Source organism: Somniosus microcephalus, chromosome 2 (assembly GCF_052327205.1).
Source record: "Somniosus microcephalus isolate GS21.2 chromosome 2, FLI_Smic_1.0, whole genome shotgun sequence".
Taxonomy (NCBI): Eukaryota; Metazoa; Chordata; class Chondrichthyes; order Squaliformes; family Somniosidae; genus Somniosus; species Somniosus microcephalus.
The window spans coordinates 88,298,459-88,321,237 of record NC_140988.1 but is presented as its reverse complement, the minus strand read 5'-3'; the positions used below and the strand labels follow the sequence as shown (position 1 = coordinate 88,321,237).

At 44.3% G+C, this 22,779-nt stretch overlaps 1 protein-coding gene across 1 annotated transcript in view; it reads right to left on the bottom strand.

Annotated features, from left to right (window-relative positions):
* Positions 1 to 17,363, bottom strand: part of tma16 (translation machinery associated 16 homolog) — a 65,499-nt gene extending 48,136 nt beyond the window's left edge. The window contains exons 1-3 of the mRNA XM_086010939.1: positions 17,259 to 17,363; positions 6,534 to 6,643; positions 2,654 to 2,691 (exon numbers count right to left, since the gene is read on the bottom strand). Of these exons, the coding sequence (XP_085867065.1) occupies positions 2,654 to 2,691; positions 6,534 to 6,643; positions 17,259 to 17,261 (151 nt within the window). The 5' untranslated portion in view covers positions 17,262 to 17,363. The remainder of the gene's footprint in view (positions 1 to 2,653; positions 2,692 to 6,533; positions 6,644 to 17,258) is intronic.
* Positions 17,364 to 22,779: the final 5,416 nt, after the last annotated feature.

Genomic DNA, 22,779 nt, shown 5'->3' with positions numbered 1-22,779 from the left:
AGCGGTCATTTGACCTTCGTTCCTTTCTTCCTGTGAGAGGTCATTTGACCTTCGTTCCTTTCTTCCTGTGAGAGGTCATTTGACCTTCGTTCCTTTCTTCCTGTGAGAGGTCATTTGACCTTCGTTCCTTTCTTCCTGTGAGAGGTCATTTGACCTTCGTTCCTTTCTTCCTGTGAGAGGTCATTTGACCTTCGTTCCTTTCTTCCTGTGAGAGGTCATTTGACCTTCGTACCTTTCTTCCTGTGAGAGGTCATTTGACCTTCGTACCTTTCTTCCTGTGTAACCCAGGAAGTAGAATCCCAGGAAGTAGAATTCCAGGAAGAACCTGGCAGTAATGGAGGATTCCATAAGGGTTTCACAATCCAATGTAATCTGATTTCATATGTTAGGCCAAGCGCAATATCTGTGAGTATCTTTGTTTGTTAGCATAATAGCAACGTTGTCAGAGTAGTATTTTGACAATAATATGTTTATAAAAGGTTAATATTTGATAGTTACAGAAGTGAGTCCAAATGTTATATAATTAATCTATTCTACTGTTGTAAATATGTTTATATCTTATGTAATATTGAATGTATAGTACTCAGTTTATGTACAAAACATACTTTATCTTTGTTTACAGTTTCACAAATTTGTTCAAGTAAAGGCTTCAAACAGCAAACGGCTTCACGAAGAATTATTTTGAATAAGTGTTTAACTTGCTGGATAACTAGATAGGAGCACATCTAGCGTGGCCAGTACAACCTTTGTTGCACTCCCTCCATGGCAAGTATATCCTTACTTAGGTAAGGAGACCAAAATTGTACACAGTACTCCAGGTGTGGCCTCACCAAGGCCCAATATAATTGGAGTAAGACTTCTTTACTCCTGTACTCAAATCCTCTTGTAATGAAGGTCATCATACCATTTGCCTTCCGAATGGCTTACTGCACCTGCACATTCACTTTCAGTGGCTCATGTACAGGAACACCCAAGTCCCTTTGAGCATCTGCATTCTCCAATCTTTCACCATTTAGGAAATACTCTGCCTTTCTGTTTTTTCTACCAAAGTGGATAACTTCACATTTATCCACATTATATTCCATCGGCCATGTTCTCGCCCACTCACTGAGTCTGGCGAGATCCCATTGAAGCCTCTTCACAACTGACACTGCCACCTAGCTTTGTAACATCAGCAAATTTGGAAATGTTACATTTAGTTCCTGACGTAAGAAAACTACTAGGCACTTGGTCTAAGCGTTAAACAAAGCTTTAATCAACTGTTTTACAACATGGAGGTCTAGTTGTGTCCTTCACTAGTTCCTGTTAAGAATGTCCCTGCGCAAGCTGGGCCCGTGCCCGAGTATTTATACTCTCCCTGGACAGCGCCACCCGCAGGCCGCTCAGCATCACTTCACGAGTCTTTCTTTCATGAATGACCGATTCAGTCAGTTCCCTCATCCAAATCATTGATATAGATTGTGAATAGCTGGGGCCCAAGCACTGATCCTTGCAGTACCCCACTAGTCACAGCCTGCCATCCTGAAAAAGGCCCATTTATCCCTACTCTTTGTTTTCTGTCTGTTAATCCATGCTAATATATTACCCCCAATTCCATGTGCCCTAATTTTGTTCACTAACCTCTTGTGTGGGACCTTATCGAAGTCCTTCTGAAAGTCCAAATACACCACATCTACCAGTCGCAGTAGATACCAACGTCGCTAACAGTCTGGTCCGCCTCAGACAGTTGCCAGGGAGAGGGATGGTGTCATTGACATGGGAACAGAGTGTGTGGCGGGGACTGAATACAATGGCTTTGGTCTTCCCAATAGTTAGTAGGAAGAAATTTCTGCTCATTCAATGTCAGACAAGCAGCCTGACAATAGGTACAGTGGAGTGGTCGAGAGATGCCTTCAATAGCATGCCTCTCAATGCTTCATAAACTATTTATTTATCTATATGCCTAATTATAGCATTACCACTACCTCATTCATATTCCTAACTGGATAATCATCCAACTGTTTTCTAAAATAGTTAATTAAATTAGACTGTATCTTTGAAAAATTGGTGAATCAATTATGAAAAACACTTGGGACATCTGTACAAGTTATTAAGTTAATGCATTCATTTTTACAGAAGGATCAGCCATTGGATAAATGCAGCACTGCAGGGCACAACAGTGAGAGTAAAATTTATGTTATCGCAATGCTAGACCAGAATCTAGACAGCTGGATTTGAAAAATGTGCACACAGTATGTGAAATGTCTGTATCAGCTGGCTCAATTCATCAATCCAGCTCTAATATTCTAAAGCTGAAGCAAACAGTTTTCATCAACTTTTCTAACATTAATCGATAGTTTTGATTTGAGAAGGGGGAGGTGGGCAAAAAGAGAGGCCTTATTTTTCAGGACCCAATAATGTAAAAACATTCACACTGCAAAGAAAAATGTACAGGTCTGCTGAGCATTGTACTGTGCAAATTCTGGTTTCTGCCAACATGAGGAGCCTTGCCATAACATAAATCTCTCTATATGCAAACAAAACATATACTGCAACAAAAATGATGAACTTCTAAAGGTCTTACTGTGGTATTTTCTGCAGGCCCCTCAACTTCAGATATTACTACTTGGGGTTGAAAATGGAAGATAATTGTAACTACAATTGTTTAACTCACCAATTGTGTTTAGACGTGCAGCCTTTCCACTCTTTATCCTGGATTGAAGATGAAAAAAACAAGATATTACATTGAAAAATGACTCTGGTTTCTTAAGACATTTTGTGACGACATAATGGGCAGCATTACAAATCTTTTGTAGCAAACTGGGGCTAAGGCACATTGCTGGGCAAAGTAAAAACATGCTACTTCTGCATCTAGGCTGCACTATCCCCAATTTCAAATGCTTGATACCAAAATGCCAGTTACATCAAGCAACATTGACAATTTGTTAAGCATGGTGTATTTTTAATAATCCAAGGTTTTGGCCGGTAGGTGTAAAACTGAAAAGCCTTATTTATTCTAAAAGAAACTTCCAAACACTATTTGATTCTTGGCGATCAAGAAAAAATATGCAGCTGACCACTGCTCGTTTACAGAGCGGAGTTCAGCATGGGCAGCTGATCAAACTGCCTGCTGCCACTGTCGCCGGGAGCTTGTGGACCTGGGTCACAGTCCCAGTGACATCACTCATGCGAGGTGCAGGCAGCCATGAAAGTTATATATAAAAAATACACCATTTTGCATTGGGAAGTGAGCCTGGAGCTTAGGTACACATCGTATCTGGTGAGCCATCTGATGTTCTGTTATGGGATCTTGCTGTGTGCAAATATGCTGCTGGTTTTTACCACATGACAGGAGCCACTCTTAAAAAATAGTTGTGTCGTGTTACAGGGGGTCAGTGGAATTTTTATAACACGGACGGGGGCCTCAGAAGCAAAAAGGTTGAGAACCCCCGCTGTACATAACTGTAGTGTATATAATACGGCCCGAGGACCACTTGAGGCCCGCCTCCACTTTTCCTGTAGTCTTTGGCAGATACGTTGTTCCATTTACTTCTAGGCCTCCATTCACAGCTTGCTCAGTATGGGGTGCTGATGAAGTTGGAATTCTTCAACAAAGTATATTAAGGAAATGCTATAAGGAAGTAAGGCTATCCCAGCATGAATACAGAAAGTGAAAGAGTTCTAGCGAAGCTATGGATTTGATAGTTTCCCATAGATCCCCTTTCCACCATCCTTCATTTCTCTCAGAAGAACAAGGCCTATAATGTCTACAACAGTATAATTGAAATCAGGATCTCACCATGTAGGGGAAGTCACAGGTACTGACCTGGGCACTCTCACTCAGTGACGCAATATTACTGAGAGTGGTGTTTGAGCAAAATACTGCTTGGGATTGTGATTGTTGCCAAATAATTAGTGAATAACATTCTTGTATTATATAAAATCACAGCAGTCTTTTTAACTGGCCTAAATGTATACAAGATTACATAAATCAATGACTCTAATTGTCAAGCATGAGTCTCAGATCAAGAGTTTACTCCGTTTACATTGGTAGTCCTCCATCAAGGCTTCTTGAAGTGCTATGTGAAAGCAAAGTATTGAGAGAGCGAGAAAGAACAAACAAAATTAAACTAGTTCCATAAGAACCATTCTACATAAGAAAGAAGAACAAATTTGCATTTATATAGCACCTAATCAGATCCTCAGGATGTCCCAAAACATTTCACAACCAATGGATTACTTGTGAAGTGACGTCCCTGTTGTTATGCGAGATAATGGCCCGTAATTTGCAGTCAGCGGCAAAACAAAGGCGTTCACCGCTGGCCCCAAAGTAAGCTTCCCACAAAGATCTCGCCATCTCTGTGGCGAGAAGTTCAGCTTTTCTGACGTGCAGTTGAAATCAATATAGTATAGTGGGAATCCCACAGTGCGAGTGGCTGTGACGTCAACAAGCTGTCTAAGCAGCCAAACACAATGCAGAATTCTCACAGACTGATAACCAGGAAGTGAGTAAGCTCCTTCGATTCTAACTTTTAAAAAATATTACAGAGAACAAAACAAAGATTGGGTCTCTCACATGGGGAAAATGTAAACCTGAAATAAAGATTTTTAAAAATGCAATTTTTAAAAGTTTGTTCAAGTTTCTTAAAAATTGTAGTTTTTATTAAAATGGATAAATTTGAAAGTCCACAAAATTAACATTAATTTTTCAAGGCTTCTAACCTTTGTTTAGCAGTCAATACGCTGTGAAAACGCCAGTTACACTTAATCCAAAAGGGTCTAACTTTTAATGGGGTATTTAACAGCGATATTACTGTAGAAGGGCCAAAGTTTCCGTCAGTTTCCCTGATTTCACAGATCACACTGATTGCCGGCTGTGGGGGGAGGGGGGGGGGCCACAGCGCAGCCAGTGTCGGAGCAGTAAATGACTGACCGCAACTTCAGGATTTCTGTGTTAGGATTTGCATGCACTACATCCTGCGCATGCACTACATCCTGAAGTTGCAGTCAGTTTCAAAGGGCTAATAACAGCGAATCCCATTCGTTCGCTGTTATTACCCACTGCAAATTCCAAGCCAATACGGCAGCCAATTTGCTGACAGCAAGGTCCTATAAACAGCAAATGAAATAGTGACCTGATCGTTTACGTCCACCTGGACAAGCTTAGTTTAATATTGCATCCAAAAGATGGCACCTCTAAAAATCCAGTACTTCCTCAGTACTGCCCTGAGTGTATCCTTACATTATGTGCTCAAAGCCCATTGTGGGGCTGGAACCCACAACCTTCTGACGTAGTGGTGAGAATGCTACCAACTGAGCCAAGCTGACAGTCACAAGAACAGATCAATCTCTCTCATTGGCCCAGAACTTCGGGTCTCCACGGGTGAGTACGCACGGGGTACTCACCCGTAGGCCCAATGGAAGTGCCGGTTTCCTGCATGCACTGCACATGCGCGGGAAACCGGCATTTCCATTCCCCTGAAAGAAGGGGTTCAGAAGTTGAACGCGTGCGCCGGAGAGGCTGCGTGTGCGCATCGAACTTGCGGTTTTTTTGGGGGGGGTTTTTTTTTTTTTTTAAAAACAGGTTTTCCCGGGAGGGCAAGTCTCCAGAAGTTACACGTTTAAAAAGCAGGCGTAAGGTCTGCTTTTTACAAGGTAAGTGGTGAATTAATTAAAATTAAAACATTTTTTCCACAGGTTTATTATTTTTAAATACTTTAAAGAAAGGTAAATTTATTTTTAGTCCCGTTAGAAAAAAAATTTTAAAAATTAAAAAATTTAAATTATTGTTTAAAATTGTTATTTAATGTAATTTATAGTTTATTTTAAAAATGTGATTTTTAAAAAATTTATTTGAAGATTTAGTGATGATTTGGGGCCCGTAGTATTTCTAAGTTTTGATAGCTCTTCCTGTCAAACTTACGAATGGAGCATTCCCTGCTCCAATTGGCTCCCCATGGCCCACGTGATCCCAGGGGACGCATCGAACTAACTGCGCCCCTGGGATACCAAGCACTGCGTGCCGGCAGTTGGAGCAGGCCCAGGATCGGAATTCCACGGGGGCCCACAGCTCAACGGCCAGCGCGCAAGGCATGTGCAGGTCGGGGGCTTACACCCGCGGGAAGCCCCCGACCCGAATTTCTGGGCCAATGTTTATTTACAAAAGAACAAAAAAAGCACTAATATTAGCTGAAGTCCTAATGCAAACAAGTTATTGGTCCTATCACTAACGAGTTTAGCAAAAGACTAATGAAATTGCGAAGAATTGTCCTTTTAACTAGTACAGTATTTGTCTGATGGAAATAAATATTTTCCATCAATAATCGGGTATAATATTTCACATCCAAAAAAATCTGACATGCCCAGCAGCACCAGCAACTCTGGTAAAGCTGAGAACGCAAGGCATTCAGTCCCAACATAAAAACAATGGTTGCTGGTGAACAGTCCCACATATAGGAGAAACATCAGGAACAACACTCAATAGAAGAAATGCATGCTGGTGTTTCACATAGCAATGTCTTAATGACTTCTTCAAACAGCACACAATCACATACTTGTCCTTCTTTTCCTGTTTATGTGCCTCCCGTACCATCTGAGCAGCCTTTCTGCTATATGGATGGATAATCTTGTGCTCCGGCCCTTTCTTAGCTTTTGATGCTTTAGGCTATTAAAAAAAACAATTTTTAAAAACAGGCACTGACATTTTGTCTTGCTTAAGAACTTCACATTTGGTTTAGGGCCCTCAGCCCATGAGTGTACTGTCTGCTAAGTGGCTTATCACCAATTTAGACCTTCTCTACTCTTAAGAAAGCACTCACAATACCTTGACGATTATTGATTTTGCAGTATTGCTTTACAGTGCGTCATTCACAGAATAGAGCGCTCTTATTATTACAGTAGTATGGACAATATATCAACGATACTGTGCATGCTGGCTAGCAACATCTACCGTGACAAACAATGCAAGAACAAATACAGTACCACCAAATGCAAAATGCAATCAATTTGTTTAGTTGGAAGCAACAAAAATAGCAGCAAGATTAGCTAAAGACCGAATACATACAGGTTATTGGTCCTGCTACTAAGTAGTTTAGCAAAATGCTAATAAAATTCCAATTTTTTACCTAATGCAATATTTGGCTGATGAACGTAGATATAGCTATTTTCCATCAGCAATTGGTAACAATTACTTCTCATCCATGTTCCATCAGATTAACGAGAGGTAAGTACCCATCAATCATTCAGGGTACATAAATTAGCAAGCTGGTTGGATAATCATAGAAATCTACAGCACAGGAGGCCGCCTTTCGGTCCATCGTGTCTGTCCCATAATATTGCAATTAATATTTTGTGGAGCAGTTACTCTGCACATCTTGCATTAATATGACATTTTCATATCACACTGACACACACAGTACAATTAGGGTTGCCAAACCTCCCGGATTCTCCAGGAGTCTCCCGGAATTTGAGGTTTGCTTTCCCAAGCGCTGCCGTTAGCAACACAGGAGAAAATTACTTTATGTTCACGGAACTTCGCACCCGACCCCATCACCATATTACATCGCGATCCTGAGCAACCACATCTGCAGTAAGTAGAATCATAGAAAGTTACAGCACGGAAAGAGGCCATTTCGGCCCATCGTGTCCGCGCCGGCCAACATAGAGCTATCCAGCCTAATCCCACTTCCAAGCTCTTGGTCCGTAGCCCTGCAGGTTAGAGCATCTCAAGTGCACATCCAAGTACTTTTTAAATGTGGTTAGGGTTCCTGCCTCTACCACCCTTTCAGGCAGTGAGTTCCAGACCCCCACAACCCTCTGGGTGAAGAAATTTCCCCTCAAATCCCCTCTAAACCTTCCCCCAATTACTTTAAATCTGTGCCCCCTGGTTTTTGACCCCTCTGCTAAGGGAAATACAGGAAACTCTCTGTTAACCGGCAAAATTCAGGAGTAGGTTCAGGCAAGTTTCAATTCATTAGTGGCCGTTCCTGGATCCTGTGGCCGGGTTCCTGCACCTATTGCTAAGCAACAAGGACGCTTGGATCTTGTGGTCGGGTTCCTGCACCTGTTGCTAAGCAACAGGGACGCTTGGATCTTGTGGTCGGGTTCCTGCACCTGTTGCTAAGCAACAGGGAAGCCTGGATTTGTTGCTGCGTACGGAGCTCTCATACCTTTTACTATACCTCTCTGTAATCCGGACTTTTTGATAAACCGGCACCACACTGGTCCCGTTGGTGCCGGATAAAAGAGAGTTTCCTGTAGGTCCTTTCTATCCACTTTATCTATGCCCCTCATAATTTTATACACCTCAATAAGGTCTCCCCTCAGCCTCCTCTGTTCCAAGGAAAACAGATCCAGCCTATCCAGTCTTTCCTCATAGCCAAGATTCTCTACTCCCAGCAACATCCTTGTAAATCTCCTCTGTACCCTCTCTAGTGCCACCACATCTTTCCTGTAATGTAATGACCAGAACTGCACACAGTACTCTAGCTGAGGCCTAACTAGTGTTTTATACAGTTGAAGCTCTTGTATTCTATGCCACAGCTAATAAAGGCAAGCATTCCGTATACCTTCTTAACCACCTTATCTACTTGGCCTGCTACCTTCAGGGATCTGTGGACATGCACTCCAAGGTCCCTTTGTTCCTCTACACTACTCAGCGTCCTACCATGAAATGTGTATTCCCGTTCTTTGTGAGCCCTCCCCAAATGCATTAACTCACACTTCTCCGGATTGAATTCCATTTGCCACTGTTCTGCCCACCCGACCAATTTATTGATATCTTCCTGCAGTCTACAGATTCCTTCTTCAGTATCAACCACACAGCCAATTTTAGTATCATCTGCAAACTTCTTAATCATACCCCCCTATATTCAAGTCAAGATCGTTGATATATACCACAAAAAGCAAGGGACCTAGTACTGAGTCCTGCAGAACCCCACTGGAAACAGCCTTCCAGCCACAAAAACACCCATCAACCATTACCCTCTGCTTCCTGTCTCCGAGCCAGTTTTGAATCCAACTTGACACTTTGCCCTGGATCCCATGGGCTTTTAATTTCGTGACCAGTCTGCCATGTGGAACCTTATCAAAAGCCTTGCTAAAGTCCATATACACTACATCAAACGCACTACCCTCCTTGTTACCTCCTCAAAAAATTCAATCAAGTTTGTCAGACACGACCTTCCCTTAACAAATTTGTGCTGACTATCCTTGATTAATCAGTGTCTTTCTAAATGAAGATTTATCCTGTCCTTCAGAATTCTTTCCAATAATTTTCCCACCACCGAGGTTAGGCTGACTGGCCCGTAATTACTCGGTCTATCCTTTTCTCCCTTTTTAAACAAGGGTACCACGTCAGCAGTCCTCCGGCACCACACCTGAAGCCAGAGAGGATTGAAAATGATGGTCAGGGCCTCTGCTATTTCCTCTTTTGCTTCGCTTAACAGCCTGGGATACATTTCATCCAGGCCTGGGGATTTATCCACTTTTAAAGATGCTAAACCCCTTAATACTTCCTCTCTCACTATGTTTATTTCATCTAATATTTCACACTCCTCCCCCCCGATAGCAATGTCTGCTTCGCCCCTCTCCTTTGTGAAAACAGACGCAAAGTATTCATTAAGAACCCTACCGAAGTCTCCCGCCTCCACACACAGATTACCCTCATGATCTCTAATAGGCCCTACCCTTTCTTTAGTTATCCTCTTACTCTTAATATATTTATAAAACATCTTTGGGTTTTCCTTGATTTTACTTGCCAAGAATTTTTCATGCTCTCTCTTTGCTTTCCTAATATCATTTTTAATTGCACCCCTGCACTTTCTGTACTCCTCTAAAGATTCTGGAGTATTTAGCCCTCGGTATCTGTCATATACCTCCCTTTTTTTCTTTATCCTACCCTGTATGTCTCTAGACATCCAGGGGGTTCTAGATTTGTTAGTCCCACCTTTTTTCTTTAAGGGCAGATGTTTGGTCTGAACCCTCCGGATCTCCTCCTTTAATGCCCCCCACTTTCTGGCACTGATTTACCTTCAAGTAGCTGTTTCCAGTCCACTATGGCTAAATCCCCTCTGAGCTTAGCAAAATTTGCTTTTCCCCAATTTAGAATTTTTATTCCTGGTCTATCCTTGTCCTTTTCCATAACTACCTTAAATCTAACAGAATTATGGTCACTAGCACCAAAATGCTCCCCCACTGATACGCCTTCTACCTGCCGAGCTTCATTCCCTAAGACTAAGTCCAGAACCGCCCCCTCCCTTGTTGGGCTTGCTACATACTGGCTAAAAAAGTTCTCCTGGATGCATTTTGGGAATTCCGCACCTTCTATACCCTTCACACTAATTTTATCCCAGTTAAATATTGGGGTAGTTAAAATCCCCTACTATTACTGCCCTATAGTTTTTGCACTTCTCAGAAATGTGTCTACATATTTGTTCTTCTATCTCCCTCTCACTGTTTGGGGGTCTGTAGTACACTCCCAGCAGTGTGATCGCCCCTTTTTTGTTTTTCAACTCGATCCATATGGCCTCGTTTGATGATCCCTCCAACAGATCAACCCTCCTCACAGCTGTAATAGTTTCTTTAATCAATATCACAACCCCCCCCCTTCCCTTTTTACCTCCCTCTCTATCCCGTCTGAAAATCCTGTAACCGGGAATGTTGAGCTGCCATACCTGCCCCTCTTTCAGCCACGTCTCTGTAACAGCTATAATATCATAGTCCCAAGTGTCTACCTGTGCCCTCAGCTCATCCGACTCTTCCCTTCCTCGACTTCTCCGTCTCCATCTCTGGGGATAGGTTATTGAGCAACATTCACTACAAGCCCACTGACTCCCACAGCTACCTGGACTACACTTCCTCCCACCCCGCCTCCTGTAAGGACTCTATTCCATTCTCCCAGTTTCTCCATCTCCGCTGCATCTGCTCCGACAATGCCACCTTCCACACCAGTGCTTCCGACGTCTTCCTTTTTTCTCAACCGAGGATTCCCCTCTACCGTGGTTGACACGGCCCTCGACCGGGTCCGTTCTATCTCCTGCACTTCTGCCCTCACCCCTGCCCCTCCCTCCCGGAACCACGATAGGGTTCCCCTTCACAGAATCACAGAAACCCCACAGTGCAGATAGAGGCCATTTCGGCCCATCGAGCCTGCACCGACACATATCCCACCCGATCCCCGTAACCCCTACACCAACACATATCCCACCCTATCCCCGTAACCCCACATATTTTAATCCCCCTAACACTAAGGGTCAATTTATCATAGCCAATCAACCTAACCTGCACATTTTTGGACTGTGGGAGGAAACCGGAGCACCCGGAGAAAACCCACGCAAACACAGGGAGAATGTGCAAACTCCACACAGACAGTCACCCGAGGCCGGATTCGAACCCGGGTCCCTGGCGCTGTGAGGCAACAGTGCTAACCACTATGCCACCGGGCTCTCTTGCGTCACCGACCCTTGTCCTCACCTTTCACCCCACCAGCTCGAGGAACAGCACCTCATCTTCCGATTAGGCACTTTACAGCCTTCCGGACTCAATATCGAGTTCAACAACTTCAGATCATAACCTCGGCCCCCATTATATTTTTTATCCACACTTTTGGTTTGTGACTTCCTTTTTTTCCTCTCTCTCCCACATGGCAGCTGTCTTTCACTCTGCCAGCACATTTCACACTTCATTTGGAGCCATTGTTTGTTTCTTTACCTATCCTATTGCTATCTCGTCTCACCTTGAATATCTCTTAATGTCTCTTCTTTCATCCCCGCCCTCATTTCCCCACCCCCAAACTGCCTTTTGTTTCATTTCCTGCCTTTTCTCTCAGTTCTGTAGAAGGGTTTCAACCCGAAACGTTGAATCTATTTCTCTCTCCACAGATGTTGCCTAGCCTGCTGAGTTTTTCCAGCATTTTCTGTTGTTATTCACTCAGCTCAACTGCCTTGTTCGCTATACTCCTTGAATTGAAGTATATACCATTTAGTACAGGCAAACATCCTTGTTGACTACTATCTAGCCCTTGATTCCTCTGTCCTTCCAATTTACTTTCTACGTTTTTGTTTTCCAATTCCAGTTTTTCTTCCCTCCCTATTGACTCTATACTTAGGTTCCCATCCCCCTGCCAAGCTAGTAAACCCTCCCCAACAGCACTAGCAAACCCTCCCGCGAGGATATTGGTCCCATTCCCGTTGAGGTGCAACCCGTCTGGTTTGTAGAGGTCCCTCCTCCCCCAGAAATGGTTCCAATTCCTCAGGAGTCTAAAGCCCTCCCTCCTACACCATCTCTCCAGCCACCCATTCATCTGTTCTATCTTCCTATTTCTGAACTCACTAGCACGTGACACTGGTAGTAATCCGGAGATTACTACCTTTGTAGTCCTGCTTTTTAACCTCTTTCCTAGCTCCCTAAACTCTGGAGAAGGAAGGAATGTGGTAGTAGTAGTGACAGTATAGTCAGGGGGATAGATACTCTTCTCTGCAGCCAAGAAAGAGAGTCCCATAGGCTGTGTTGCCTGCCCGGTGCCAGGGTTAAGGATATCTCCTCGCGGCTGGAGAAGAATTTGGAGTGGGAGGATCCAGATGTCGTGGTCCATGTAGGAACCAATGACCTAGGTAGAAGTAAGAATGAGGTTCTGCTGAGGATGTTTGAGGAGCTAGGGTCTAAATTAATAAGCAGAACCACAAGGGTAATGATTACTACCTGAGCCACGTGCAAATTGGCATAGGGTCAAGTAGATCAGAGAGTTAAATGCGTGGCTCAAAGAGTGGTGTGGGAAAAAGGGGTTTCAATTCATGGGGCACTGGCACCAGTACTGGGGAAAGAGGGAGCTGTTCCGTCGGGACGGGCTCCACTTTAACCGGGCTGAGACCAGCGTCCTGGCGAAGCGAATAACTTGGGCTGTAGATAGAGCTTTAAACTGAAAAGGGGGGGGGGGGGAAAGCAGTCAGGTGAGGGGAAATTAAAAAATCTAAAGAGAAAGGTCAAGGCAATATAGCAGTGTAGCAAAATGGGTAAAAATAAGCAGAGTGCGACAGGAAGGGACAGAGAGTTTAACGGTAGCAGTGCAGCAGAGAATAAGGTCAAAGCAGGGAATAATGGTAAAAAAATTAAATTAAAGGCTCTTTATCTGAATGCACGAAGCATTCATTAAAAGATAGATGAACTAGTGCCACAAATAGAGATAAATGGGTTTGATCTAATAGCCATTACAGAGACATGGTTGCAAGGTGGCTAAAGTTGGGAACTAAATGTTCCAGGGTACTTGACATTTCGAAAAGACAGGCAGAATGGAAAAGGAGGAAGAGTAGCCCTGATAATAAAAGATGACATAAGGACAGTAGTGAGAAAGGATCTCGGCTCGGAAGATCAGGAAGTAGAATCAGTATGGGTGGAGATAAGGAATAACAAGGGGCAGAAAACACTGGTAGGAGTAGTATATAGGCCTCCCAACAGTAGCTATGCCGTTGGACAGAATATTAATCAAGAAATAGTCATAGCTTGCAACAAAGGTAATGCAATAATCTTGGGGGGACTTTAATCTTCATATAGACTGGACAAATCAAATTGGCAAAGGTAGTCTGGAGGACGAGTTCATGGAATGCATTCGGGACAGTTTCCTAGAACAATACGTCATGGAACCAACCATTTTAGATCTTGTATTGTGTAATGAGACAGGGTTAATTAGCAATCTCATAGTAAAGGATCCTCTGGGGCAGAGTGATCATATGATGATAGAATTTCACATTAATTTTGAGAATTTCGCATTAATTTTGAGAGTGACTTGCCTAAGTCCGAAACTAGAGGCTTAAACTTAAATAAAGCCAATTACATAGGTATGAGGGGCAAGTTGGCTAAGGTAGATTGGAAAAATAGATTAAAAAGGTATGGCGGTAGATAAGCAGTGGCTAGCATTTAAAAAAATTTCATAACTCTCAACAAAAATATATTCCATTAAGAAACAAAAACTTCACAGGAAAAGTGATCCAACCATGGCTAACTAAAGAAGTTAAGGATAGCATAGATTGAAAGAAGAATCTTATAATGTTGCAAAGAATAATAGTAAGCCTGAGGATTGGGAGAGTTTCAGAAACCAGCAAAGGTTGACCAAAAAATTGATAAAAAGGGAAAAAATAGAATGAGAGTCAACGAGCAAGAGCTTCTACAAGTATGTAAAAAGGAAGAGAGCAGCAAAAGTAAACGTTGGTCCCTTAGAGGCTGAGACAGGAGAAATTATTATGGGGAATAAGGAAATGGCAGAAATGTTAAACAAATATTTTGTATCTGTCTTCACAGTAGAAGACACAAAAAGCATAACAAAAAATGGTGGTGAACCAAGGGTTTAATGAGGGTAAGGAACGTAACTTAATTAATATAAGTAGAGAAAAAGTACTAGAGAAACTAATGGGACAAATCCCCATGACCCGACGGCCTACATCCTAGGGTTCTAAAAGAGATGGCTTAAGAGATAGTGAATGCATTGGTTTTGATCTTCCAAAAGTTCCTAGATTCTAGAATGGTCCCAGCGGATTGGATGGTTGCAATTGTAACACCGCTATTCAAGAAAGGAGAGAAAAAAAACACAGAACTACAGATCAGTTAGCCTGACATCAATCGTAGGGAAAATGCTGGAATCCATTGTTAAGGATGTGGTATCAGGGCACTTAGAAAATCATAACATGATTAGGCAGAGTCAACATAATTTTATGAAAGGGAAATCGTGTTTGACAAATTTATTAGAGTTTTTTGAGGATGTAACTGGCAGAGTAAAGGGGAACCAGTGGATGTAGTATGTTTGGATTTCCAAAAGGCGTTTGATAAGGTGCCACATAAAAGGTTATTACACAAGATTAGGGCTCATGGGGTTGGGGGCGATATAGTAGCATGGATAGAGGATTGGTTAACGGACAGGAGAGTAGGGATAAACGGGTCTTTTTCAGGTTGGCAGGCTGTAACTAGTGGGGTGCCCCAGGATCAGTGTTGGGGCCTCAGCTATTTACAATCTATATTAATGACCTAGATGAAGGGACCGAGTGTAATGTATCCAAGTTTGCTGATGGTACAAAGCTAGGTGGGACAGTAAGCTGTGAGAACAGAGTCTGCAAAGGGGTATAGATAGACTAAGTGAATGGGCAGCAAGGTGGCAGATGGAGTATAATGTAGGGAAATGTGAGGTTATTCACTTTGGTTGAAAGAATAGAGCAGAATATTTTTTTAAATGGTGAGAAACTTTCAAATATTGGTGTTGAGAGAGATTTGCGTGTCCTCGTGCAAGAAACACAGAAAGCTAGCATGCAGGTATAGCAAGCAATAAGGAAGGCAAATGGCATGTTGGCCTTTACTGCAAGGGGGTTGGAGTATAAGAGTAAGGAAGTCTTGCTACAATTGTACAGGACCTTGGTGAGACCACACCTGGAGTACTGTGCACAGTTTTGGTCTCCTCATCTAAGGAAGGATATACTTGCCTTGGATGCGGTGCAACAAAGGTTCACTAGATTAATTCCTGGGATGACATGGCTGTCCTATGATGAGAGATTGTGTAGAATAGGCCTATACTCTCTAGAGTTTAGAAGAATGAGGTGATCTCATTGAAACATACAAGATTCTGACAGGGTAGATGATGAGAGGCTGTTTCCCCTGGTTGGAGTGTCTAGAACTAGGGGGCATAGTCTCAGGATAAGGGGTCGGCCACTTAAGACCAAGACGAGGAGGAATTTCTTCACTCAGAGGATTGTGAATCTTTGGAATTCTCTGCCCCAGAGGGCGGTGAATGCTGAGTCTTTGAATATATTCAAGGCTGAGATAGATAGATTTTTGGACTCTAGGGGAATCAAGGGATATGGAGATCGGGTGGGAAAGTGGAGTTGAGGTCGATGATCCACCATGATCTTATTGAATGGCGGAGCAGGCTCAAGGGGCCATATGGCCTACTCCTGCTCTTATTTCTTATGTTCTAGCGAAGTTCAGTGTGGAGTGGGATGTGCCACAATGATTCCCTGCCTGCTTTCAATACTTAGGGAACAGAGCTGAAATTCTCAGTAAACAGTCTGTGAGATTTGGGTTAGGCATATGAATTGGCAACAGTGGGGTAAGGCCTAGCAGATGATGGGTCCTATAAACGTGGCCAGGTCTCCAGTTACTGAAGGAGGGAGAGCAGTCACTGGCTGCAGCGCAGGAGGGAGATACGCCATTAGAATTTAAGGGGTGGCCCACCCAGAGAGATGTCTAAACAAAAAAACTAACAGAAAATAACAAGATCAAATCCGACTGATTAAATCATGGAAAATTAAAATATTCTGTGGTGCTCACCAGTCACAGAAGATATCCAGTGAATCAGTATACACTGCATGATGCTACTCAAGGATTACCTGGGCTCAGACAAGCTCAGAGGTATTCTACCCAAGTCTTACACATCCAGGACCAAAAAGAATTGAGACTTACTGGGACCAAAATTCCTCAGACCTGTTCTACCGTTGTAAATGTGGTGAATGGGAATCCCAAGGCGTCCAGGTACTCTGCTCGTGACCCTGCAGGACTGTCAGGGTCCAGCTGCTTTAACTATCACATGATCAAACCTCCAGGCATACCAACCAGAGGTGGCAACACTAGGTGCAGTATAGCTGCAGCCTCTCAGCAGTGAATAAGGAACCAAATGCAAGAGGTAACTTGGAAACAACTTTATATTGCCGGGCTAGCCCAGAAGACAAGAGCACTCCAAAGTTTAATCATACACTTTCACATTTAGAGCAGAAACCTTGCTGGAACAAGGGAAAGACGTCACCTCCAACAGTGCAGCACTCTCTCAGTACTGCATTGGAGTGTCAGCCTAGATTTTTGTGTTCAAGCCTCTGGAGTGGGACTTAAACCCACAACCTTCTGACTCAGAGGCAAGAGTGCTACCCACTGAGCCACAGCTGACAAGTCACACTCCACGCAGTTTGAGATTACCCGCTCCGAGCTCTCCCACTCTGGACTCATATCAGAAGCTCAGCACCATTGCACTGTGGATCTGCAGTGCCGGGACTCATAACCCGGGCAGGAAACATTCACACACCTTCCAGAGCCTCACTCAGGTCCAATTAAAATGTCACCAATTGATGTGTCTCTTAAAGATAAGCACAGCCTCTGGGCTTGTGCCGTCTCACTCGGTTCGGAGTTGGATTTATGATGAAACAGTGACACAAACTGAACACGTGGACGTGTCTTATTGTAAAAACATTTAAGAAATGCTCGGGGAGGCAGAAACCAACGCTTTGAACCGAATTCAAACATTTAAAGCTCACCATGCTGAAGACACGCGTGCTCTTTCCGCCGGAAGTGATACGCGTCCCTGGTTCCCAGTCCCCCGGCAGCTGCTGACCCAGGAAAACAGGTCCGCCGAGCAGGGAGACGTATTATGATTTACTGCTAGTTGCTCATTTTCTTCTTCTCGGCATTGACTCCGACCTTAATAACTGTATCGAAACCATGATGATGGTGAGCGGTGCGGGGACTAGGTGCTCAATTTAGTCATGTCACTGGAAATATAAGGACGCGTTTAGTAACAGTGATGTTAATAGTTGTTTCTAACTACCTCTTTGACCAAGCTGCCCTAATTTCTCCTTATGTGGTTCCCTGTCAAATTTTTTGAATTTTATTACTTCTGTGCAGCGCCTTGCGACGTTTTACTACATTAAAGGCACTATATAAATGCAAGTTGTTGTTGTTCTATCCCTAACTTTGACACGCTAATAACCAAATATATTATTTATCTCTCCTGCCTTCCATCCTATCACAGACCTTCCCTTTTGTTCTTTCCTCCCCTCCCCCCATTCCCTGCCCCTGCACTTGCTTAAAAACCTGTTCCATCTCCAGCTTTTTCCAGTTCTGACGAAAGGTCATCGACCTGAAACGTTAACTCTCTTTCTCTCTCCACAGATGCTGCCTGACTTGCTGAGTATTTCCAGCATTTTCTGTTTTTATTTCAGATTTCCAGCATCTGCAGTATTTTGCTTTTGTGTTAGTGTTTAATTCACTGCCACTTCTCTTCCAGGAATGCCCACCTTGAAGCAGTTCTGCTCTTCTCTCCGACGGGATTTCCGTTTGTCTCTTTTACCTTGTTCATCTTCATTGCTTTCTGTCTTCCTCCTCGTGTTTGATCAGGTATCTGCCAAAACTCGCTTTCACAGCCACATATCTTTCCTCTGCATTTGTCTCCGGCTCCGACTTACTCCACGTGGATTCCAACTGAAATTTCACCCTTCATGTTTTGGATCCACCCAGGACTGCAGATATCTCCAAGATATTCAGCGTTCCTCGAACCACTGCTCTCGCATATCCTGAGATCCACGCTGAATGCCATGCGCCGCCATATGACCACTCTCGACCTTTCTCTTCAGCAGCACCGGCTCACTCTATCTCAAAGCTGTCTTGGTCCGCAGTTCTATTTCATTCTTCGCCTCATCCGGCGCTTTAACAAAAAACTTTTTTTTTTCCTTTCAGGTGTCAAGGACCGCAAGCTTCAACAACTCTTGGACACCAACACCCCTCCAGAACCTTCTTCACCTTCACTTTCCCCTGACCCCATCCCTCCTTCCAATCTCACCCCTGCTGTGTTTTCACTATCTCCTCTGACCTTCCCCTCTCTGACCCCAAACGATCAGTCCTTAGCAAAGACCTGTGCTTCATCCCCTTACGCCCCCACCTCAATGAATTTCGAGCTTGGCATGATGCTGAGCTCTTTTTCCGCCGTCTTCGTCTCTGTGCCCACTTCTTTGGCCAGGAGTCTTCCCCCCCCCCCCGCACGACTGACCCTTTCTCTCATTTTTAGAATTCTCGTTCTACCTGGACCCCTCCCTCTGGCCTCTTAACCTTTCTAGATCTGTTCATTGCAAACTGCCGGTGTGACATCGGCCGTCTCAATTTCTCTGCTCCCCTCACTCACTCAACCCACCTCCCTCTGAACTTGCAGCACTCCATTCTCTCAGATCCAACCCCAACATTGTCATTAAACCTGCTGACAAGGGTGGTGCTGTTGTTGTTTGGAGAACCGACCTCTACCTAGCGGAGGCTAAACGCCAACTCTCCGACACCTCCTCCTACCTCCGCCTGGACCATAACCCCACCGTTTCCAAGACCGGCACTGACCTCATCTCCTCTGGAGATCTTCCCTCCACGGCCGCCAACCTCATAGTTTCCCAACCCCGCACAGCCCGCTTCTACCCCCTTCCCAAGATCTACAAATAGGACTGGCCTGGTAGACCGATCGTTTCAGCCTATTCTTGCCCCACGGAACTTATCTCTTCCTATCTCAACTCTTTTTTCTCCCCTTGTCCAGTCTCTTCCCACATACATCCGCGACTCTTCTGACGCACTCCACCACTTTAACAGTTTCCAGTTTCCTGGCCCCAGCCATCACCTTTTCACTATAGACGTTCAATTCCTCGATACCTCCATCCCCCACCAGAATGGCCTGAGGGCGCTCCGCTTCTTCCTGGAACAGAGGCCCAACCAGTCCCCATCCACCACCACCCTCCTCCGCCTGGCTGAACTTGTTCTCACATTGACCTTGACCATCTTCTCCTTTGACTTCATTCACTTCCTCCAAATCAAAGGTGTTGCTATAGGAACCCGCATGGGTCCCAGCTATGCCTGCCTTTTCGTGGGATATGTGGAACATTCTTTGTTCCAGCCCTACTCGAGTCCCCTCCCTCACCTCTTTTTCCAGTACATTGATGACTGTATCGGTGCTGCTTCCTGCTCTCGCCCTGAACTAGAAAAATTCATTCACTTTGCTTCCAATTTCCGCCCTTCCCTCACCTTCATGGTCCATCTCTGACTCTTCCCTTCCCTTCCTCGACTTCTCTGTCTCCATCTTTGGGGATAGGCTATTGACAAACATTCACTACAAGCCCACTAACTCCCACAGCTACCTGGTCTACACTTCCTCCCACCCCGCTTCCTGTAAGGACTCTATTCCATTCTCCCAGTTTCTCCGTCTCTGCTGCATCTGCTCTGACGATGCCACCTTCTATACTAGTGCTTCCGACATGTCTTCCTTTTTCCTCAACCGAGGATTCCCCTCTACTGTGGTTGACACGGCCCCTGAACGTGTCCATTCTATTTCTCACACTTCTGCTCTCACCCATTCCTCTCCCTCCCGGAACCACGATAGGGTTCCCCTTGTCCTCACCTTTCACCCCACCAGCCTCCACATTCAACCGATCATCCTCCGCCATTTCCGCCACCTCCAGCGTGATCCCACCACCAAACACATCTCCCCCTCACCTCCCCTCTGCGACACCCTGGTCCACTCCTCTATCACCCCTTCCCCTTCGCCCGGCACCTTCCCGTGTAAGCGCAGGAGATGCAACAAATGCCCTTTTACCTCCACTCTTCCCACTGTCCAGGGCCCCAAACACTCCTTCCAGGTGAAACAGCAATTTACTTGTACTACTTGCAATTTAGTATACTGTATTCGCTGCTCACGATGCGGTCTCCTCTACATTGGAAAGACCAAACGCAGATTGGGTGACCGCTTTGCGGAACACCTCCATTCAGTCCATAAGGGTGACCCCGAGCTTCCGGTCGCCTGTCACTTTAATTCTCCACTCCCACTCAGACCTCACCCTCCTCGGCCTCTTGCACTGTTCCAATGAAGTTCATCGTAAGCTCGAGGAACAGCACCTCATCTTTCGATTAGGCACTTTACAGCTTTCTGGACTCAACATAGAGTTCAACAATTTCAGACGGTAACCTCTGCCCCTATTTTTTTTTTCCATTTTTTTTCCCTCTCTCCCACATGGAAGCTGTCTTTCATTCTGCCAGTGCCATTTACACTTCATCCAGAGCCATCTTTTGTTCCTTAACTTGTCCCATTACCAGCTCCTTTTGCTTTGCACCATCTCTTAATCTCTCTTAATGTCTCTTTATCTCTTCTGCCTTCCATCCTATCACAGACCTTCCCTTTTGTTCTTTCCTCCCCTCCCCCCTTTCCCTGCCCCTACACCTGCTTAAAAACCTGTTCCATCTCCAGCTTTTTCCAGTTCTGACGAAGGGTCATCGACCTGAAACATTAACTCTGTTTCTCTCTCCACAAATGCTGCCTGACCTGCTGAGTATTTCCAGCATTTTCTATTTTTAACCCAAATATACTTCATCGCCACCAGAACACCCCAACTCTAAATCGAGCGGTATCAACAGGTCTATGCTGGCTGCAGTGTCAATAAGCAACACTTTAGGAAGGATGTCAGCGCCTTGCAGAGGAGATTTACAAGAATAGTACCAGGGATGAGGGACTTCAGTTATGCGGAGAGACTAGAGAAACTGGGATTGTTCTCCTTTTGAGCAGATAAAGTTGAGAGGAGATTTGATAGAAGTGTTCAAAATCAGGAGGGGTTTTGACAGAGTAGATCGAGAAACTGTTTCCAATGGCAGGAGAGTCGGTCATCAGAAGACACAGATTTAAGTAATTGGCAAAAAGACGGGGGCGAGGGGGAATGAGAATTTTTTTATACAATGAGTTATGACTTGGAATGCACCGCCTGTAAAGGTGGTGGAAGCAGGTTCAAATGTAACTTTCAAAAGGCAAATGGATATATGCTTGAAAAGGAGAAATTTGCAGGGCTATGGGCAAAGTGACTGGGACTAACTGGATAGCTGTTTCAAAGTGCGAGCACAGACATGATGGTCCGAATGGCCTCCTGTGCTGTATGATTCTATGACTTTAGCAATCCAATTGGAAGATTTCTATGAGGACTGCTTTTTCAAAGATACAGTAATCGCCTACTGAAAACTGATCAGCACCAGATTTAAGTGATTTGTCAGTACTCGAGACACTCTTCACATTAATAAGGATACTTGCAGCGCATGCTCAAGTTGAATCCATTCTTCATGTGGCAAATAAGAAAGGGGGAGGAAAGAGGGGATCGGAGGGGGGAGAATTTATTTTACGCAGCGAGTTATGATCTGGAATGCACTGTCTGAAAGAGTGGTGGAAGCAGATTCAATAATAACTTTCAAAAGGGTAAAGCAAAGTACTGCAGATGCTGGAAACCTGAAATGAGAACAGAGGGTGCTGGAAACTCTCAGCAGGTCAGGCAGTATCTGTGGATAAAGAAAGAGTTGATGGAAAGGTCCATGACCTGAAACGTTAATTCTGTTTCCCGCTCCACAGATGCTGCCTGACAAGCGCTTCCAGTATTTTCTGGTTTTAACTATTAAAAGGAAATTGGTTATATACTTGAAAAGGAAAAATTTGCAGTGCTAACTTGATTCCTGGGATGAGAGGTTTGTCCTATGAGGAGAGATTGGGCCTATACTCTGGAGTTTAGAAGAATGAGAGGTGCTCTCATTGAAACATATAAGATTCTGAGGGGGATTGACAGGATAGATGCTGAGAGGTTGTTTCCCTGGCTGGAGAGTCCTAGTCCTGCATAGTCTCAGAGCATAAGAATTAGGAGCAGAAGATAGGCCATACGACCCTTCGAGACTGCTTCGCCATTCAATAACATCATGGCTGACCTTCAACCTTAATTCCACTTTCCCGCCAGATCCCCATATCCCTTGATTCCCCTAGAATCCAAAAATCTATCTCTCTCAGCCTTGAATATACTCAATGACTCAGCATCCACAGTCCTTTGAGGTAGAGAATTCCAAAGATTCACAATCCACTGAGTGAAGAAATACCTCCTCATCTCAGTTTTAAAAGGTTGACCCCTTATCCTGAGACTATGCCCCCTAGTTCTAGACTCTCCAGCCAGTGGATGGCATCTACCCTGTCAATCCCCCTCAGAATCTTATATGTTTCAATGAGATCATCTCTCA